The sequence below is a fragment of the Artemia sp. Qi Xiang Cuo genome, chromosome 7 (genome assembly GCF_049724085.1).
Source record: "Artemia sp. Qi Xiang Cuo chromosome 7, ASM4972408v1, whole genome shotgun sequence".
Lineage (NCBI taxonomy): Eukaryota > Metazoa > Arthropoda > Branchiopoda > Anostraca > Artemiidae > Artemia > Artemia sp. Qi Xiang Cuo.
Genome location: NC_142800.1, coordinates 38,214,901 through 38,237,613, shown reverse-complemented (window position 1 = coordinate 38,237,613; position 22,713 = coordinate 38,214,901). Strand labels below are relative to the sequence as shown.

Sequence of the window (22,713 nt, the reverse complement as noted above, 5' to 3'; positions counted from 1 at the left end):
TGTTTATGAGAAATATGTGAAAAAGACGCCAGTGGTGCAATAATGCCGTAGGGTTTGGGATTAAAGCATTACGAGAAATCTGAGAAAACAAATATGAGAAGCTAGAACTACTTAGAATTTAGAACCCATGTTTTCCATTGAGGTATTTTTTAATTCTTTGTATAAATTCTTACGTATTTTCGAATTTAATTAATTTAATCATTTTGTTTACAGAATGCCTTATGTGTCTTGGGTTATGTCACGGCCGGTACAGAAGCACAAATGCAAGCAGTTTTAGATGTAGATGTTCTTTCGGAATTTCGAAGATTGTTACTACATCCAAAAGAAGAAATAATTCAGGTAAATACAAATTATTATAACCTTATTAAAATAAAGTGTAACCGAATTAAGTGATTATAAGATGTAAGCAAGGCAATCTGGTTACCTTCTGTAGTGGATCAATACGGGCTTTATATTTTCCACTTGCATAGAGGTCTGATCAAAATTTTGAGATAGCTATTTTGTTCTTAATAGACGAAATCTCCGTTAAATACGCCTTTGGAAAAACGAAATTGCCCCCCACAGCCCCCAAGTCGAGGGTTGTAGATTATGGAAGCTACCTATTGTTAGCCCATAGTGCCAGTTGTGGCTAAAGTTAAATGTAGCCCTAAATGGTATGAAATTTGGGGCCTTCAACCGCAATTTAGAAACCCAAAGTGGAGAAACTCTCTCAAACCTTTAAGGTCACTGAAAAATTGCATCATGTTACCTATTACGTTTAATATTAGCGGTAGTATAAACAATCGAGTACTACTATAAAGAGCCTTCTGGTGCAATTTGGGCTCTCTTTGCATGTAGTTTGGTGCTATCTTCCAACAAACGAGTGACATTCATATTTTTTTTTACATATTGATAGCAATTTAAATAAACTTCAATCACAATTTTCTGTCGGGAACATCCAGAGGTTAATATTGACCACATGGAGACTCAAGTCAGAAAAACAAACTGTTTTTCTTATTATATAACGAATTGCAATACTTTCATTGAAAGAAGAGTTTGGATTAGGATTTGCGAAAGTCGTGTTTCTTGAATTGTTTTAAAAATACATCTACAAGCGGTTTTTGGAGGGAACGCCCGAAAACATCACAAAACCTTCGCTGGATTATTTGGAGATGGCCAAATCAGAAGCCTTTATTTAGATTGGGTGGAAGAGAGGTGTTGGCCAACTTGTTGGCTTACCTTGAGCTTCTGAAAACTGTGACGATTTTTTATTATTCTTTTAATACATCTAAAGAACACATCTACCGTTGATCAGCTCTCTGGCCGATTTAATTCAAATTAAACTCAAACCAGTGGTGGTACTAAGTGCAGAGGTGTCAATTAGGGATTTTATAACCTCAATTTAAGATAAAAAAAAGTACTTCTGCGTATTGTCGTACATAAAATCCTTTTTTGTATTGTAACTGAAAAATTGAAAAAGAAACACGAAATCGCCCCCCGGTAGATTTTGAAAATATGCTATACCCCACCACCTTGCAACCCTTATATTTTCATGAATTAACAGGACTGATTGAGTATATAGTCTGGGTGGTAAGCATTGCTAACGTCGTTGATGATCGAAAAGGGGGAGGAGGAATCCTTTGACGGGAGGGGGAGGGGGAATCGGGGGGAAATTTTTGGATGGGGAATCTTCCGTTCATCGAACCAGCACACAGGAGATGGTTTGAAGTTACATTTATTATAATCCAGAGATTAGATGCTTGATAGCTTCTCGGTTTGTGACTTTGGAACATCGATGCGCGGGTTAGTTGGGACACATCCAACTTTTGCTCCGATTTATGAGCTAGAACGGGACAAAGTTTTAAGAATCAGCTTGATACCGATAAAGGATCTGGACGTCTAGCCTCTTATTGAAATTTAATTCACCAAATTTCAAGACCTTTTTAAAGTTCTAAGGACGCCAAAATAAATACAATCCCCTCCCTGGCCCAATGTTTTGATTTATTATATGTCTGAAAACAGAGATATTGCAAGAACTTTCTTTCGTTGTTGTAAATCTGATCAAATCTTGAGCTTCTAGAGTTGTACAGTTGCTATAAAGGTCTTTTTCTAAATAAATAACGTCTTTTCTGACGAACAATTTTCCTAAAATTTTTAGAATGAGTTCAAATTGTTTGGAAGCATTTCCGTCAGATTTGCCAAACTCTTGCCATCATTAAATTTTTAAGGCTTTACTTTACAAAAACTATGAAAGTAAGGGAACGTGGCGTTGGCCGGTCATTTGTGAAAATTTAATAGCCATGTTAAGCTTCATTAACCCGAATAATGGTATTAGCCCATATTGGTAAACTAACGGTAATCTAATAAAAAGCTATAAAGTGTACAATTAGATAAGTTATGGGGTTGAAACCTTGAGGGTAAAATTTTCCAAATAGGCCTGCGTGAAGTTTATGGGAATTTTTTCTATACACATTTATCATTTAAATGCCTTAAAATTGACAATTATTTTCAGTATCACTCTTGTTAGTAGTGAGGCCTTACTACTTTTAAAGACATGGATTTTTCCCTGGACATGGGATTTTTCCCTGGACATGTCCTCTCTTTTCCCATAGAGTTTCTAGGAAATGCCCTCTGACGTCACGGTACACACCTCTTTGTATTTCAAGCGCAGCCTTCTGACGTCACAGAAGCCATAGGAAAAATACTATTGGATTTCAAGTGCCCGTTTTTTCATGTGACACACCCCCTTAAAATTTATGTGACAGTCCTCTGACGTCACGGTACACTCCTCTTTTAATTTCTGTGACAAGCCCTCTGACGTCATGGTACACACCCCTTTTAATTTCTGTGAAAAGCCCTCTGACGTCACGGAGGCCATAGGAAAACTAGTGTTGGATTTCTAATGGTGCCCTGTTTCGTCATGTGACAGACCCCTTTTCCGAGTATGCATTGTTTCTATGCGAAATCGCCATGTCTAGACGCGTTCCCAGGTGCTTGAAGTCATTTTTATTGATTGAGAATCGGTTTTTTTCTGGAAGTGGATCTGTCAACATCAAAATGGATGCTTATACACTATTGAATATTCAAAGTGTTGATAAAACGGGACCTAGAGCGCCTAAAGTGGCGGGGAAAATTACAAGGGGTTCTTGAATAACCCTTGAATGGGACAAAATGTGTAATGGATATGTTATAACATTAAGCAAATTCAAGTCTGAAGAACAATTGTTCTTGGCGGCTAAAGTGAATATAGTGCATATATAGGGACTACAAGATGGATTAAATGCGCTGGTGAAATATATTGAAGAGAACAATTTATAGAAAACTATTAGTCTTTATTTGGTAGTGAGAGTTTTAAAATGGATAGATTTGAGAACCATAAAATCTTACGTAATCTTGTAAAATTGGAACAATGATTTGTTTTAGATGATAGCTTTCTGGAATTATCTCTTCAAAGGAAGAAATTTTCTCGAGATATGCTTAACGATGTAATGGTATATTTATTGTTTTCCCGCCTTCGTCCATCAGGGTGCTGGCCCGATCGCTGACCGCCTCCAAGGAAGTGTCCAGTCCCCCGAGCGGTTTTTTTCAACCTTCACGCAACCCCAGGGACATTTTTTCAGCAAAACCATCAAAACGCACAAAGGGGAAAATTCTTGTTCCCACCCATCCTGTGTGCTGTGAGGGAGTTCGGTCTGTGTCTACTCATTCCGGGGACGAAATCCAGTCATCCGGCGCGCTGCGGGGGAGTTTGATCTGTGTCTACTCATTCCGGGGATGGAATCCTACCATTCTGCGCGCCGTGGGAGAGTTTGGTTTGTGTTTACTCATTCCGGGGACGGAATTCGGACTTCGGCTAGAAGATAAAGGAGGTTAAAAATGATCTTGCTCGAGATAACTTAAAAGTAGTAATAATAGGGAAATTATCATAGAATTTCTAGGAAATGGCCCTCCTCTAACGTCACATAATCCTTGTTTCTAGCGGTCCACTGGCAAGATTTGCACCCTGGCAAGATTCGAGTCCTGGCAAGATTCCCGTCCTGGCAAGATTCCCTCCCCTGGCACGATTCCCCGCCCTGGCAAGATTCCCACTATGGCAAGATTCGCGTCCTGGCAAGATTCCCACCCTGGGGAGACTCCCACCTTTGGCAGACCACCCGGGATTCCACACGTTCTATTATTTCTTCTATATTGGTATGATTCCTAGCCTTTTTTTCTGAAAGATCCCCTGGATTTCCGTAACCAGGTCTAATATGAATGACGCTATTGTATCTGACAAGCTAGACTAAAAGGACCCCATAGAGGAGTCCCCCCCTGAACACGGCAAACATGGGGGTGCTAATACGCTGGTGCATTTTATAATTTGCCCTACTTTAGGTTGCTTATCGGAAAATAAGTTTGCCCTTCCGCGATTTTTTGAAGTCATGCAAATGCTGAGGTCTCGTGTAATACAAGCTGAATTAAAAAAAGTGGCAAAATAAAATCTAGCCATGTTGCCGCCTGCTATAGGGATTTAGGAGAAATATGAGAAAAAGACATCAGTGGTGCATTAACGCCGTAAGGTGTGGGACTAAAGCATTACGAGAAATCTGAGAAAACAATTACGAGAAATTTAGAACTATTTAGAATTTAGAACCCATGTTTTCCATTGAGGTATTTTTTAATTCTTAGTATAAATTCTTACGTATTTTCGAATTTAGTTATTTTAATCTTTATATTTACAGAATGCCTTAACTGTCTTGGATAAAGTCACGGCCGGTTCAGAAGCACAAACGCAAGCAGTTTTAGATGCAAATGTTCTTTCGGAATTTCGAAGATTGTTACAACATCCAAAAGAAGAAATAATTCAGGTAAATACAAATTATTAAAACTTTATTAAAATAAAATGTAACCGAGTTAACTGAGTATTAAATATTTTAGGACTGGCTCATTCAAATCTTGTTTTGCCATTTTGAGACCTAATTTTGTCTCCAGATTATTGTTCGGCCTCTCCAACAGTTTCAAACATAAAGGCTACGATATTTTTCACGTTATTAATTAAAAAAAACTTTTCCACAAAATAAGTTTTTCAAAGAAAAGTAAAGAGCTCCACTAAACCAAAAATGAGGAAAAATAAAATCGAATAATCTACCAATCGTGAAACTACCACAAATCAGCATCGATAAATAAATGAAACCCAAAACGAACAGAAATTACAATAAATTACCGAGTCAAACTCAAAATGAGCAGAAATTAACATGAGTGTGGTTCAAAACCCCTATGCCTTCCCAAGACCAGAGCGTGATTTTTACTTTACTGAGAAGATATAAATGTTTTTACTTTTATAGCTTTAATAAATCAAATAACATTAACAATTTGATGACTAAATATCAGTATATGTATATTAAACTGACAATGCACATTCATTTGTATTTTCTGACATTTTCATTTCTTCATTTTTATTCTTGTATTTCCATTTGTATTTTCACATTCATTTGTATTGTATCTTCTGTAAAATTTAGTGGCCATATACCTAAAAAGAATAGATTTTCTGATTTCAAACTTTCTAAATACTTGAGTATTGATTCAGAGTTCAAAGTGAACGGACCTCTCATAAATTGGATATTTTATTAAAATTGTCAAACCAGTAAGCTTTTTCCTTGAATTATAATCCCAGTGAAGTTAGTTAGATTTCGCAATATTTCAAAGGATTATAGTTCCTGATCTATATGTAAAACCTTTGGTTAATCCTTTAAACTAGTTTCTGGACATTGACATAAGTTTTTACGGCTTATGATTTATGGACACGATTAATCAAAGTAATTTTGTTTCATAAGTGGAATAAGGGATTACGATTTATGGACTATATTACTATAAGTGAAAATGATTGATCCTGGAATTTGGGGGAAAGACAAACTTTTTTATAATCCAGTGTTGAATTTCATACAAAAAAATCCCGAACAAGGGATTTCCCACGATTCGATTAAAGATCATGCTTTGTATTTTTTTTTGGCTACTGATGTGTTAAATGCGAGAAAGCTTTTCCTCCTGAAAGCATTTCCGAGGGAAGTTCCATCCAGGCGAGTTGGTAACAATGCCCAACAAAATAGTATTGCCGATATTATTGCAACGTTTGAAAGATGCGATTCAGAAGATATATATGTACCGGATTTCGTGATGAGGAACGCAAGGGACATCCCGATAATTCCCACTTCGGCATATTCCATGCTTACTAGTAAGGTAAACGGCAGTTTTAATGAACTACGCGCTTTGTCAGAAAAGCTTCAAACCCAGTCGCTTTTCCCCCCCGCCGCTCCGCCTTTAGTTGAAGATAAACCTACATATGCGGTGATTGTGAAAAATGCTCCTACCGCTTTAAGTGATCCTGGTTTGCAAAAAGATAAATTGAATACACTTGAAGGTCGTGGAGGGATTTTAGGTGTAAGACCTGATAATATGAATAAAAAGTGTATCGCAGTTACTTAAGATTAGAAGCCAGCAGTATCCCTTGCCGCCTCAGCCTCTAAGAGCCTACCTAATGTTTAAACCATGGTCCTTGATAAAAAAGCGCTTGGTATTGTTCAGAGTATCCCTGAAAATGTATCAGAATCATCTCCAAAGGAAAAAGTATCGGGATTACTACGTGCTATAAAAATAGGGCATTCGAAATGTTTTCGTTTCGAATTTCTGGATCAGTTAGCACCGAAAAATGCAATTAACCATGGTCTCCGGCATCGGTATGAGCTTTTTCGTGTTAAAATTTATCAAGAATTACCGCGTCGTTGTTTTCGGTGCAAAGGGGTAGATCACACTATCTCTAGATTCCCAAAATCTCCTGATATACCAAAATGTTCCCGCTGTGCTGCGGCTCACGAAAACACAACGGAAATCCCGTGCTCAATTGCTCCTAAGTGCACCAATTGCGGTGGAAATCATGTTTCTTACAGTTTAAAATGCTCGGTACTGAGAAATGCGCTTACCAAGACAACATGATGACTTCTCCTACACCCTTAAGCTTTGTTTCTCTGAACATTAATGGTACTTAAGATAAGGATCTACAAATCGACGAGCTGCTAAATTTTGATGTTATATTCCTACAGGAGCATCTACTTTCCAAAGTTAATACGAACAGTTTAAGGCGGTCTGCTACACATGATATATTTACTCGAGAAGCAAAAAAGACCCGCGGTCGTCCTTCCGGCAGCACCGCTATCTTCATTCGGTCGGGATATCAGCCTATGCAAATTTATTCTGATGCTAATATTCTAGCAATCCAGTGTAATAACATGGCTTTTGTAAATGTGCATTTCCCATGCAATCAACGAAATACTCAGTGATTTACTGCTTTTGTTAAAGCTTGCCATAAATTGAAATCTCTTTTCATAAAATTCGCAGATAAAAATATTGATTGGATCTTAGCCGGGGCTATGAATACTGATATATCGATCCCATCTGATCGATCTGAACTCCTACTAGATTCTCTGTCAAGTGTCTATCATGTCGCTAATAAGAACCTGGCTTATGCATAAATTCACAATCGAGACTCCGTTAAATCCAACCGCGACCATATTATTGTGTCTAAGTCCGGCCTAATTAAATCCGAGGCGTTTGCTGACGAAGATAAAATCACTGATAACCATCTCTCTATTTCGTGCCTAGTTGAGCCTTCTGACGTTCCAACCCACTTTAAGAGTCCCCATGAGAAATGGTATCAAAAGTCCAATTGAAATTAGATAAACATTCAGTTATATATTACTACTTCATGCACTATACTCTCAACTACTAAAGTCCTGTTTCAATTTCTCCAGACTTCGATTAAGTGCCCTGATTCTAAGGAAGACCTAAATTCGTATTATTACCAGGTATTGGCATGTCTAAAGTCGGCCACAAAATTTGCAGTTCCGATTGAGCACGTGCGTTCTGGGTCTCGCGAGCCCCTGTGGAATATACATCCGGAAGTGAAAAAAGTAAAGAACCGCGCACAGTTTTGGCTGCGATTGTAGAACGCTTGCGATCAACCCTCCTCTGGTGCTGTGTTTACAGTAAAGCAATAAACGAAGAAAGAATATAAATCTTGCTTACGTAGTTCAAGGCTCAATGCGTGGGACGCTCCAAATAGTAAAATTATTTGGAATAGAGTTATCAGTAGCAGTAAGTGTTCTCACCCACCTCAGTCGGAATTAAACCTTATGAATTTTGTGCGCCATTATATTGACATATTTTCCGTATTTAATCAGTGTGTTCAGAAACATTTTTCTAATCTGCTTAGTTCAGCCCTGACAGTTTCTGTTTGTCAATATAGGGTCCTTGCTATAAGTATGAGTGATTTACATTGGGCACTGAAGAAATTAAAAAGATCAGATTCTCCTGAGTGTGATGGCATATGCTTTAGGAATTTTGCTTATGATTGCCCATTATTGTTGAACCACCTGCAGTTATTATTCCAGATTTGTATAGCTCAATCTCTGGTTCCTGACAGTTTTCTTTCCGGTAGTGTCATGTCTATACTTAAACGCAGTAAAGATCCAGGTTCATGCTCGAATTGTAGACCGATTACTGTATCTTGTTTTATGCGTAAGATTTTTGAGCATGTCCTTTTACCTGGAATAATTTCTACGTGCGATTTTTTGTCTTTTCAACTAGGATTTAGAAAAGGGGTTGGTTGTCTCCAGTCGCGTCATGTGCTCATCCGATTTTTAAAGGAAGCTTTTGCCCAGAAGCGTTCATTGTATTGCTGCACAGTAGACATTTCCGGGGCTTCTGATAATGTTGTTCACACCCAGGCCTTGCAGTCCCTTGCTTTCTCTGGAGTCAATTATTCAGATATTTCTAAATTGCGATATTGATAGGAGAATTCATACGTATATATTAAGTGGCTGTCAAATACTTCTGATTAGATAGCTGTTGTAAAAGGCGTAAGACCGGGAAGAGTTTTATCTCCTTATATATTCAATTGTGTCCTTGCTGCTTGTTTAAAACATCTATCTCCTACTGTGTTTTTTCGTGATATTTGTGTAAGTTATATTGCATACGCTGACGATGTCCTTTTAGTTAGTTTTTCTCGTCGAGGGCTGGCTCAGAACTTCAGTAAGCTGTCTTCTCTACTTAGTGATATTGGCCTATGTGTTAATATGGAAGAGTGTTAGTTTATGTGTTTTAATAGTAGCATTTCTGTATCTCCATTCAACCTCGGTTCGATTTGATTACCTTGTTTGGATAAAGTCAAGTGGATTTGTATATCGTTTTGCCTGTCCATTTACGAAACTTGCTCCGAGTTGGTTACGAATGATTAAAAGATATTCGTGTGTCATATAGAAAGATATCTCCAAATAGAGGGCTTTAGAATAGTGTGGGCCTAGCTTAGTTTTATAATAGTTTTTGCTCTCCAGGTGTATATTTTCTATCTGAATTCCACCACCTGCTGAGGAAAAATGATTTACGGACACTTAGAAGTGGTTACTTTAGATATTGTAAATATTTGATGTGTTTATCTGGCCGTTTTAAAAATATAAATATTTTATACCGTTATGGTGTGATTTATTCTTGCGCGCGACTGGCCAGTGTGTCTTCTAATATGATTATGAATACTAGTAATGTTGTTTCTGTCACTGACCCCTTAGTTTGTTTTTTCCATCGTGATATCGGTTAATTTGTATTTTTTTGTTGTTGTTTGATTTCGTAATGATGTTGTTATTTTTTCTTTTATATTTTCTATTGCTCCGCAGTGTCATTTATAATGTTCATATGTGGGTCATAAATAAATTATTATTATTATTATAGCCCAAATTATATATATGCCATATATTCTGTTTCGTGTCTTTGTCTTGTCTCTCGCTAAGCTGAAAAAAAAACTAACGAAGATACCATTTTGTTCTCAAGTTTTACACAGCATAAACTTGAATGAGTGGCGCATAATACACAAGTACGGCGTACGGCAGTTGCCCATTTGCGTTGTTGTAGATAGGTTGAGAGATGAATGTGCTCTGATACGATTGGAGGAAGAACCTTGAGACCTTTGTGATAAGCGCATTGATACTTATTGGCTTCACCTCCTTACACGTAGCAAGGATAATAGCTACCCAAATCTGACGAATGTTATATGGTCCAGTCTCATCATTTCGCATGGAAGTGCCAGTGTAGAAAGGGGTTTTTCTGAGTAAAAAAAATGTGCTTGATCTGCATCAACTGCTGACGCTAGAGAGAATCCTTAATGCTTAATTGACCCTTAAAGATGCCCTAAAACCATACTGCGGAAAAGTAGAAGTGTACTCGATATCCTCCGAGATGATATCCTGCGATGAGTCTGGGAGAATGGCTTACGAGAGGTACCTGGAAAGCTTAGCAGCTAGAAAAGCCGATAAGGAAAAAGCAGAAGAAAAACAGAAGTGACAAGGACAGCAGCGACAAGGCAGTCTTTATCAGCTGCTTGTCTAAACAAGTTGGTCTGTATAGCGGTGTTTACCTTTTTCCATGAGCTTCCAAGGATTGTTGACTTATGATTTCTGTCATGTCAAATGGAAGGTCACGACGGGTACTGTTCTTTGTTTTGCTAACCGGGTTATTGAAATGCCGTCCCGATCTGGTCCGTAAGTGGTCCCTATTTCGGTCTTAGGAAGGTTCCGAAGTCCCTAATTTTGGACGTTGCTGACTGTACGACCACTGTTATATGACCCCAAGGCATAAATTACAGCCCTTACCCTAAGGGCTGTGAGGGGGGTTGTCATCCTCAAAGATCTAATTTCCAGAACTTTCAACTACGTTAAACAAAATGGCTTTCTCAAAATTTTCATTGGATGTGTTTGGGGAAATAGTGAGCGTGAGAGGGTCTTTAGTTGCTCTCCAATCACTTTCAACTATTAAAAAGGGCACTAGCCTTTTCCATTTCCAATCAAATGAGCCCTTTTTGAAATTTCTACAACTACTTTCTATAAAAGCCTCATATGCCACCAGTGCATAATTTACAACCCATGCACTGAGGGCTCTCAGGGGGTTATCATCCTCAAAGAGCTAATTTCCAAAATTTTCAACTGCATTGAACAAAATGGATACCTCAAAATTTTGATTGCATGTGTTTTGGGAAATGGTGGGCGTCAGAGGGGGTTAGCTGCCCTTCAATCACTCAACTATTAAAAAGGGCACTAGCCCTTTCCATTTTCAATCTAATGAGCCCTTTTTGAAGTTTCTACAACATCAGTTTCTATAAAAACCTTATTTAACCCCAGGGTATAACTTACAACCCTTGCCCTGAGGGCTATGAGGGGGAGGGGCTGTCATCCTTGAAGACCTAATTTCCAAATTTTTCAATCACGTTCAATTACATGGTTATTTAAAAATTTTGATTGGATGTGTTTGGGAAAAAGGTGGGCGTGAGAGGGGGTTAGTATCCCTCAAATCACTTATGACTATTAAAAAGGGCAATAGCCCTTTGGATTTCCATTCGAATGAGCCCTTTTTCAAGTTTTTAAGACAAATATTTCAACAAAAACCTTATATGCCCCCAGGGCATAACTTATAACCCTTGCCCTGAAGACTGTGGGGGAGTGTCCTTCTCAAAGGTATAATTTCTAGAACGTTCAAGTGCTTTGAACAAAATGGCTATCTAAAAATTTTGATTGGATGTGTTTGGGGAAATGGTGGGCGTGGAAGGGGTGTTAGTTGCCTTCCAATCACTTTCGACTATTAAAAAGGGCACTAGCCATTTCAATTTCCAATTGAATGAGCCTTTCTTGAAGTTTCTACGACAACGTTTTCTATGAAAACCTTATATGCCCCCAGGGCATAACATACAACCCTTTCCCTGAGGGCTGTGGAGGAGGGTCCTCAAAACAAAATTTCTACCTGGAAATCAACTACGCTGAACATAATGGCTATCTCAAATTTTGATTGGATGTCTTTGGAGGAATGGTGGGCGTAGAAGGGGTATTAGTTGCCTTCCAATCACTTTTGACTACTAAAAAGGGAACTAGCCGTACCAATTTCCAATTGAATGAGCCCTTTTCCAAGTTTCTACGACAACTCCTTCGATACGAAGCGCTCTGGTATGGAAAAAGAAGAAAACAAAAAATAGATAACACATTGTGCTAACATCGTTCTTTACTTAGGCAGCGTTGCCTATGATATACGTTATTACCTTTACAGTACAATTTGCCTACTACTTAGTTTTACCCTGTATTGGTTCCTTGCTAGTTCACCCCACTTTAGATGGCTTTTCGGAAAATAAGTTGACCCCTTCCACGATTATTTTGAATTCATGCAAATGCTAAGGTTTCGTGTAAATCAAGTTAAACTAAAAAAGAGGCAAAATAAAACCTACCCATGTTGCCGCCTTCTTTAGGGATTTATGAGAAATATGTGAAAAAGACAGTTGTGCATTAACATCTTATTGTCCGAGATAAAAGCATTATGCTGAATAGTGTCTTAAAATGAAAATGTTGAAATATATATATATATATATATATATATATATATATATATATATATATATATATATGATAATATATGATATATATATATATATGTATATATATATATTATATATATATATATATATATATATATATATATATATATATATATATATATATATATATATATATATATATATATATATATATATATATATATATATATATATATATATATATATATATATATATATATACATATATATTGAATTAATATATTTTGAAATATGAATCTTTTGATTAAAACTATACAATTGCAAGAAATCTATATATATATATATATATATATATATATATATATATATATATATATATATATATATATATATATATATATATATATATATATATATATATATATATATATATATATATATATATATATATATATATATATATATATATATATATATATATATATATATATATATATATATATATATATATATATATATATATATATATATATATATATATATATATATATATATATATATATATGATATATATATGTGTGTGTGTGTGTGTGTGTGTGTGTGTGTGTGTGTGTGTGTGTGTGTGTGTGTGTGTGTGTGTGTGTGTGTATATATATATGTATATATATATATATATATATATATATATATTGAATTAATATATGTTTGAAATATGAATCTTTTGATTAAAACTGTACAATTGCAAGAAATCTGGAGCTATAACTGGAGACCCATGTTTTTTATTTAGCTATTTTTAATTCTTTGTATAAATTTTGACCTATTTTCTAATTTAGTTAATTTAATCATTACATTTTATAGATTGTCTTACTGATCTTGAGTAATGTGATCGCCGGTTCTGAGAATCAAGTTCAATTTATAATAAATGAGGAGCTCTTACACTTTATTCCCCGACTCTTGGAAAAGGTATACATACAATTTTATTTAAAAGTACTTGTAATCAACGCTTTATTTGTTTTATGTTATTTCAACCTTTTTCACCTGAACAAAACCAAGTATTTTCCAAGTATTTATTTTGCAAGTATTTTTCTGAAAGTTTTTAACATACTAACTGCTTTTGCTTGGACAGACGTGTTATATAACAAAAATGACGTCATTCTACATGCGCTTCGTTGTACCATCTGAAATAACTATGACTAGAAACGCCATTATACTTAATATAGGCTATAATGTGGCTGGTTAAGCTAGTGTCTTGGAAGTGTAAAGCACGAAAAAATAATTTTCAAACTTGGGATATATCTTGGGAGGAGGAGGTCTTTTTTGTTGCTGAACATCTTGGAGGTTCGATCACACTAAAAGACGCTAAGACCTTATATATGAAAGCTGGTACATGTCACATGTTGATGCTTTTGGAGTCTCTGGAATGATGCTTGAGTTGAATGATATTTTAAGTAATACTGAAGCCAATTATTGACGGTTTTGTCAATTTTCTTCCATTGAAATACAAAAAAACGTTTTTGACGATAATAACAAAAAGTCATTGTCAAAATAAAGGGGAGGAGGTATTTTTAGCTATCCTTTGAATTTGTCATTTATAATAGATCCAATTACTTTTAATTTAATAAAATATATCAGTATGACAATATCAATTACCTTAGTTATGCGGTATCTCTTGTGTAAACATTGAATCCATCCTGTACAATTGTTCGGGTCCTCGAATTTACATTTTGGCATTATTTTTCATCATAAAATATATTACATTTAGGTATGCCCAACATCTACTTTTGATTGACGGTGATTTTTGCTTCTTCTTTGTGGCTTCGTACTAAAAAACAAATGACATGTTTATAGAATAATTTAGATATCATAGAATTAACAAAAATAAATTGCACGAACAATACTATTTAAAAGTTCCTTCCCCCATGAAAACTTCCTTCATGGAAAGATCCTCCCAAGTAACCCTGACCGACCCCCCCCCCCTACTACCAGCAAAAATCCCCCTGACAACGTTTTTATACTTCTCAATAGCCAATGCTATGTATAGATGATGGATTATTCTCCCAACCTGCAGACTTTCCCCGGGGACTGTCGAGGATGAAGTTATTACTAAAGACATAGCTAATAGATTTTTAGACCATGTTGAACAAAATGGTGATTTTAAAATTTTGGTTGGGTGACTTTGGGAAAAAATGAGCGTAAGAGGGGGCCTAATTGCTCTCCATTTTCTTAGTCACTTAAAATGGGCACTAGAACTTTTAATTTCTGTTCGAATGAGCCCTCCAGCAGTATTCTAGGAGCACTGGGTCGATACGATCATCCCTGGGGAAAAAACAACAAAAAAAAACAAATAAACACGCATCCGTGATCTTTCTTCTGGCAAAAAATACAAAATCCCACATTTTTGCAGATAGGAACTTAAAACCTCTACAGTGGGGTTCACTGATATGCTGAATCTGATAGTGTGATTTTCATTAAAGGATCTATAACTTTTTGGGGGTGTCTCCCCTTTTTTCAGAAAATAAGGCAAATTTTCTCAGGTGTGCAACTTTTGATTGGTAGGACTAAAATTATTTATATTTGAATTCAGCATGAAAATCCGATTCTTTTGATGTATCTATTGGTATAGAAGTTCTGTTTTTTAGAGTTTCGGTTAAATTGAGCCAGGTCGCTCCTTACTTACAGTTCGTTACCACGAACTGTGATACGCATTTCACTGCTGAATTTCTAAGTAATCTAAAAAATCTTTTAATTCAGAGCAGAACTTGAAGGATTTTGGCTTTTTCTGTAGTGAAAAGACCCTTTGTCAAGCCTTAAGCAAGCACAAATTATAGGTTCAGCGCTTCTTGTTTCTCAAATGTTACATATATCGTCTGAAACGGTGCCCTAGGTTTTAACCCTTAAATGACAAAATATTTTAGGCCAATCTTTTTTCCTTTTAGAGGATCATTCAAGTCCGACTAACCTTTTCCGTTGGTTCCTTGGCTCAATACAAAAATTGCTAGTTGAAGTTAGAAGTTCCGATATTTTTTAAAAAACTGTGCATTTCAAGGTGAGGTATTCGTTAAGCCCTCTAATGGGGTATATTAGCCTTCAAAACATGGGTCAATGATAAAACATTGCTAAATTGTCCCGCCCCTTTTGTTTAAATCCTGTTTCACGTCGTGTTTAGCAAAAAGTGTTAGCCTAGGATTTTTGAAGGATATTGCTCCGATCGCGCCAATCGAGTAATAATTTTAAATGATCCGCAATCGGTAATAAATTTTAAATTATCGAGAAATTTACATTTTTTATGTGCAATTCGGTCCGATTGTAACCAAAATTCTAAAAAGAAGGAAATATGATAACATTTATACATCAAAAGGTACTTTTTATTCTCATTTCAAATTCTTAAATTTAACGTAATCGATCAAACGTTACTAGCGAGGAATTTTTTTTTATTTGTAAAAACGGTAAAACACTTCCAAAAAGTCAACCTGATGGAATCTCTGGTTTATCTATTTAGCGTAACATTTTACTCCGAGTTGGATTAATTAACTTATAGACTGTTACGCAGTTTGTTGATTTCATCCTTGAGTTAAAGATATTTCTGAAAACTGGTTTGGTAGGGTTGATAAGGGTTATTTAATTTGTATGGCAGGGCTCAGTGGTGGCAGCACAATGCCACCTTAAATGCACAGGCTAATTTTTAATCAGCTTAAATTATTTCGCTACGCTTATTTATTTTCACGATTTGGAACATTTATAAAATATTGCATTACACACCAAAAAATTTCTTGAGTGGTATACATATCAGCAACATTGATAAAATATTGCATTACAAACCAAAAATTTAATTTTGAAATAACTGCTGCAAATACTTAGAAAATGTTTTCACATATGAATAAAATCTAAGATAGTTCTGTGAAGAAAAAAAGTAATTGCTAACTATTTATGCAATTAATTACTAGCTTACTAACTAATTATGAAAACAAATAATTAGTTTTGTTATTTTGATCTCATTCTTATAAGGATACTTACGCAGTTTTAAAACATAAACTGAAATTTAAAAAAAACTTACCCTCTTTCAATACAAAAAAAGAGATTCCGACTGTTTTCCAAAAAAATCCAAGTTGAAATTTATCCGACAAAGATTTCTTTGTGACAGCACAATATTAAATGAAATTCAAACTGCTTTAGTTTGAAACGAGGTTACGGAAAGAACTTGATTTGGTTTTGTTTGTATAGTTACAACTCAATTTGAAATGTTCATTGAATTGGCACTGTCTAACTGATTGACAGCTAGTTTTTATAATTTGTGGGATCTTAGGGAAATTTCAACTTAATGGAAATTCCAATGCGAAGTTATTATTCAGTTGTTTTTTTTGGTCTCAAACAGGACAATATTAATTACTCATTCAATTAGGGCCTTCGGGAGCTTTCGTTCTCGAAAATACCCCCCCCCCCCTCCCGAAAAAATTTAGATATGGCCGTATAGAAAAAATTCAGAAATAAATATGTTCATTATGATTGTGAAAACTACTTTTGTTTTACTAATTAAAAATTCATGGCTAATTTAAATATCAGCTCTAATTGAAGTACATTAAGTTTCAATTTATTTCATATAATTTTTGTTTTCTTATTTTTATTTTTTCCTTTTTTTAAAAAATTGAAGAAAACAAACATAAATGAAATAAAAATAAAACAAGCTTTTCTTAACAAAATTAAAGAGCGAAAATATGTCTTCAGCAGAGTAAAAAAGAATAAATTGACATTATAATGAATAATCAACTAAAAGTTAAAAGAAACAACTTAATAAAAATGAAATCAATTATGAACTTAAGTTACAAAAAATAAAACTAATAATAATAATAATAATTTATTTTATGCCAACAAGAGAATAAATCGCTTTACAACAAGAGAAGAAATAAACGGAGTAAAGAAAGGAAAAAGACACTCATCTAAAGGTACAAATATATACACTAACTATTTACATGACAAGACGAGTTAACGGCGAATCAGCAAGGAATTGCACGCTTCGGTGGCTAGCTCTTGCTTCAATTACACCAATTTTTGTTACTGGATCAATGATCCCGTAACGGCTACTGACGACACTATTCGAGAACCATTGACCATCTAGGGTGTCCTCTAAGGACACCCTAGACGGCTGTCCTCTATTTCATCCACTAACAGTTGTGAGATTTATTTTAAGATGACTGTTTGTAAATCTGGAAAATTCTGATTTTTGTCTGTTTATACTAAAGAAGTTTCTTAATTTGTGTCAAATTAAAAAGACTTAAAAAAAAGACCTAGAAAGGTGGGGAGGAAGATGGCTCCTCAAATATACCCTCTGCAGAGCCCATCGGTGTTTGCACACATCCCGTGAGTTACAAACCTTCTCCCAGTATTGGATTAAATTTGATGACGCAGAACACCATCGTTCTAGGATCCTCTGTATTAGGACAGCTGCGGCAGGGTGCAAGACCCAGAGGTATGGACAACGGCTTCTGCAAATGGCTGCCTCAACCCTGTCAGGTTACCTGCAAGAGTGGGGACCTTGGGGTCAACTCTATTCCTACTTGGGGAGTGGTGCCCCTCGAGGAAATTATAGCCTAGTAAACGCCACAGCATTCTTATGGGATCAAGATAATTGGATAATTCTTCTGGGCTTGGTCTGTTATGATGGGCGTTTTGGGGTTGAAAAACCTCTTCGTAGCTAATTTATCTACTATGGGTTGCCTCCCCGTATTAACATAATACTTGTAGGAGGCATGAATATACAATGATTCGGAGGTAATAGGCTTGAGAATGTCCGTGCTGACAACTCTTGTTGATAGAAAAGGATCGGCAGGTGTTGAAAACTATTTTTTGACCAAGATTGTCACAGGATTGCACAAAGCCTTCATTCATATATGAGCCCAGAACTTCTTGCTGTCTGGCTCCAAGCCGCATTAAGTACTTCGATGTAGACTTGAGAAGATTTGTTGGTCCCTGTCCTGCACTAGTATCCGGAACCATCGCTTTTCCCGAGGTCAAAATAGTTTTAATGATTTAAAGAATATGAAAATTGCAACTTGGCATGTTACGACGTTAAGAAAAACAACTATTGAGGTAAAAATTTATGATTATGAACAAGAAAACAGCTTGGAACTCTTGTTTTTAGCTCGCGCTAAGCAACAGCCCGGTGCCGATCTGAAGTCCACCATTCTAAATATAGCATCGCAAAAGATGGGACTTCCAAGTTGCTCTAAACGTAATTTTTCCTTAGTTTATAGGTTTAGATTAAACATTTCGAGGTTGAAAAATGATAAATTTGCCTCAGTTTTTAAAATTTTCTACTTTTGAGATGGCCCGTAAAGTGTTCACAAGCAAATGAAATTTGGCTGGTTCTGAAATTTGTATATCTGAATCTGTTACAAAGCGCCGTCGTGATATTCAGGATGCGGTGAGAGACAAGTACGGTGTTAAAAATGGATGGTCAGATGCTCGCATAGCTTTCAGATGAGTGGGTTGCATGTCCAATTAACTCCCTTTCAGATTGTGTTTAAATGTTGTTTTTGAGTAATCTCGTCCTGTTTATCTTTTTTCATCTCTACTCCTTATTTGTGATTATGTCTTGTTTACTTTCGTTACAGAAGGTTTTTTTTAAAGTAATGTTTTTTTTTCTGTTTTTTTTCTGTTAATAAAAACTTTCTTTCTTGAGCGTGGAGAAGTATGTTTTATGGTTAATTTCTACTCTTCAGATTGTCAAGTCGCTGTCCATATTTAATTATAAGAGTTCAGGCTATTCAACCGTTTCATCAAACTGATTGTCTACTCTGGAATGAAATCAGCTTGATGTTGAAGGTTTATTAGATAATACAATTAGGAGTAATGATAATGCGATAGATTTAACTTCAATTTCAATTCAATTTATAACTGGGATTTATTTTACTATATACATAAAAACAAACAAACAAAATACCCCCAGAAGCAAGCTTGTGCGGGGGTAATCCCTTCTAAACGCATAAAAAATCATAATAACAAAATAAGATCCAAAATAATAACTCTTTTCAGTTAATATGAACTTGTTTTTCTTATTTAAATAGTAGCTATGTAACAGATTTTGGGCCTTCTAAGGGAAGTGGGGGGCTCTTGATGCTTCAGATAAATACTCAAGGGCTAATCTCTTCTTTTGATCAACTTAAAATTATGATGGATATATTGGAGCCACATATGGTTGGTCTGTGGGAGACTTTTTGATAGTTCAAATGATTCACTCTTTGATTTGCCTGGTGATTTTTTTGAACGAATCAACCGGGTTTATATAGAAAAGGGAGGTCTTGCTCTTTATGTGTCTGATAAATTTGCATATTCGATTCGTAGAGATCTTTCTCGAAATGTTGAAAGAGTTTCCGAATCACTGTTTGTTTAAACTTCAGTCTGAGCAAAAGATTTAGTTATTGGTGAGGCTTATCGTGCTCCTAGTGGTTCTATTCCGGATTTCTTAAACAGTCTTAATGAAACAATGGCATTGGTCCAAAATCAGCCATATGATAGGGCTGTCATGTTTGATTTTAACTTAAATATTTTGGATGATTCGTCTATGTCTATTGACTTTCTCGCTGTAATGCTTTCCTATGGTATGCTGCCAACAACACTTATACATACTAGAGTAACTGAGACAATAGCCACTCTAGTTGTTAATATTTTTCTTCTTTGCCAATTCTAATTAGCTGTGTCTTGGTAAAATGCATTTCAGACCATTTTCCTATTTCTTTGAAGTTAGCCCTTCCTGAGCCCGTGTCTAGTAGATCTGTATTACGAACAAATTTTACTTATAACTTCTTCGAAAACAACCTGTAACTTTTAAAATTACGTTTGTCTCAACAAGTGTGGGATGAGTCTTAATCTATACCAGATTTTGGTATGCGCTTCGATTTGTTTTATGATTCAATGAAGTCTGCAATATTTCAAACCTGCAACCCCTTATCTTTGCGTTGTCGGCCAAAAAAATCGAAACCTTTAAACCCTTGGATGACTCACGGTTTACTCAAGAGATGGATTCCTAGATGAAAGTTTGAGCAAAATGAATGAACTTTTAAGAGGTTTTGTGAGTTAAGGGTGCTAGAATATGTTTGAAAATTAATGTTAAGAAGACTAAGTCACTAAGGCTAGGAATAAGTAAAGCTAAAAACGTGATATTTGGTAAAGAAAATATTGATCATGTGAACTCGGCTTGTTAGTATTATTTTTAAAGACGTGTGTAGCAGTGAAGATGTTAAAAGTAGAATAGTCAAGGCTCAGGGTGTTTTTTTCACAATTGAAAATGTTTGGAAGAATAGGAAGATAAGTCTTCAAACCAAGATTGAAATATTGGAAGCTACAGTGATGACAGTGGTCAAATATGGTTCCGAAGAATAGGCGCTCCAAAAAACGGACGAATATCTGCTTCATATTTTCCAGACAAATTGCCTACGGATTGTTCTTGGTACCCGGCTGACTGGCCGTATTTCAAACAGTAGGATGTTCGAAAAGCTTGGTTAAATCTCGCTATCGAGGACAATAATGAGAGAAAGGTTGAGATGGCTAGGGCACGTTCTGCGGATATAGGATGACAGATTGGGAAAGATTCTCCTTTCCAGCAAACCATCTAGGGCTAAGCAGAAAGGAAATCGTCCGCGGTTGCAGTGGGAGGATGTCGTAAAGAAATAATTAAGAGACATGGGAGCTTTCAGGGAGGGTGTAAAGAGAGGAGTTGCCAAGGGAGGCTTTGAATAGATTAGGATGGAGGAGGAGTAGAAGTAAAAATTTTACCAAATTTCAAACTGAGAAAACAGTCTGAGCTTAAGTCTTAAGAGACGTGGAAGAAATAGATGCGCGTTTTCAACTAAACGATCCAACTCCTAACAGGTCAACACTGGCTCAAACACGATGTTTATTTTTTTTTTATTAATTAGAAAAAACTTTCCGAAAAATAAGTTTTTCAAAGAAAAGTAAAGGCCATTTTAAACTTAAGCTAAACAGATACAAATACCTTTTAAAATTCAAACTCAAAACGACCAGAAATTACTATTAAAGAATAAATGAAACCCAAAACGAACAGAAATTAAGAAAATACTCATAGAAAAGACATACAACAAATAATGATATGAATGAATAAATAGACCTTAAAGCGAATAATGCTTAGATTGAATATGAAAATCAAGCTTAAAACGAAAAAATATATTTTCCTATTGAAGTATAAATGAAACTTAAAACTTACAGAAATTAAATAAACAATCAATGCAAACAAACATACAATAGATATTAATGTAAATTAATAAATAAATCTTAGTACGAGTGAAACTTAAATTGAATATGCAAATCAAGCTTGAAACTAACAAAAATCACCACAAACAAGAGTTTGGGTATGACCTCCTTCTCTCACTGTAAAAGTCTAAAACCTACTTCGTCATTGGCGCTTGACTGAAAACCAATTTTATGACAAGTATTTTCTTTTGTACTTCAAATTGAAAACAAAATTTAAAATTATAGTAACATTTTGAACTGACGAGCTTTCAGCAATTAATATCATTATACATCAAAAATTCATTTTAATTTATTAGCTCTTTTTAAAGTTGTTAAAGACGAATATTGTTTCACTACAAACAAGTATTTTAGTACTGCCTCCTTTCTTAACTGTAAATATAAACCACAAGCCTACTGTGTTATTGGCGCTTAACTGAAAAGAAATTATATTACAAATATTTTCTTTTCCAGTTCTTACAGCATTGAAAATAAAAACACAATTACAGTGAGATAGATTCTTGAACTGATGGATCTTTCAACAATTAATATGATATACATCAAATATTCAGTTTGATGTTGTTTATACTTTCCAAGACTGTTAAAGACCCATATAGTTTTCAGTAAAGCGCCAATGACGCCGTAGGACTTTTACAGTGAGAGAAGGAGGTCATACCCAAACTCTTGTTTGTAGTGATTTTTGTTCGTTTCAAGCTTGATTTTCATATTCAATTTAAGTTTCACTCGTTTTAAGATTTATTTATTAATTTACATTAATATCTATATTATGTTTGTTTGCATTAACTGTTGTTTTAATTACTGCTCGTTTTAACTTTCAGTTATGCCTCAATAGGAAAATATTTTTTTTCGTTTTAAGCTTGATATCTATATTCAATTCAAGCAATACTCGCTTTAAGGTCTATTTACCCATTTATGTATTACTTGTTGTATTTTTTTGCTATTATTGCTTATTTAATTTCTGTTCGTTTTGGGTTTCATTTATTCTTTAATAGTAATTTCTGGTCGTTTTGAGTTTGAATTTTAAAATGTATTTGTATCTATTGAGCTTAATTTTAAAATAGACTTTAATCTTATTTGAAAAACTTGTTTTTCGGAAA

At 35.1% G+C, this 22,713-nt stretch overlaps 1 protein-coding gene across 1 annotated transcript in view; it reads left to right on the top strand.

Moving 5' to 3' along the window:
- Nucleotides 1-22,713, top strand: part of LOC148950246 (uncharacterized) — a 251,772-nt gene that overhangs the window by 56,579 nt on the left and 172,480 nt on the right. The window contains exons 4-6 of the mRNA XM_089091811.1: nucleotides 214-339; nucleotides 4,701-4,826; nucleotides 13,214-13,318. Of these exons, the coding sequence (XP_088947937.1) occupies nucleotides 214-339; nucleotides 4,701-4,826; nucleotides 13,214-13,318 (357 nt within the window). The remainder of the gene's footprint in view (nucleotides 1-213; nucleotides 340-4,700; nucleotides 4,827-13,213; nucleotides 13,319-22,713) is intronic.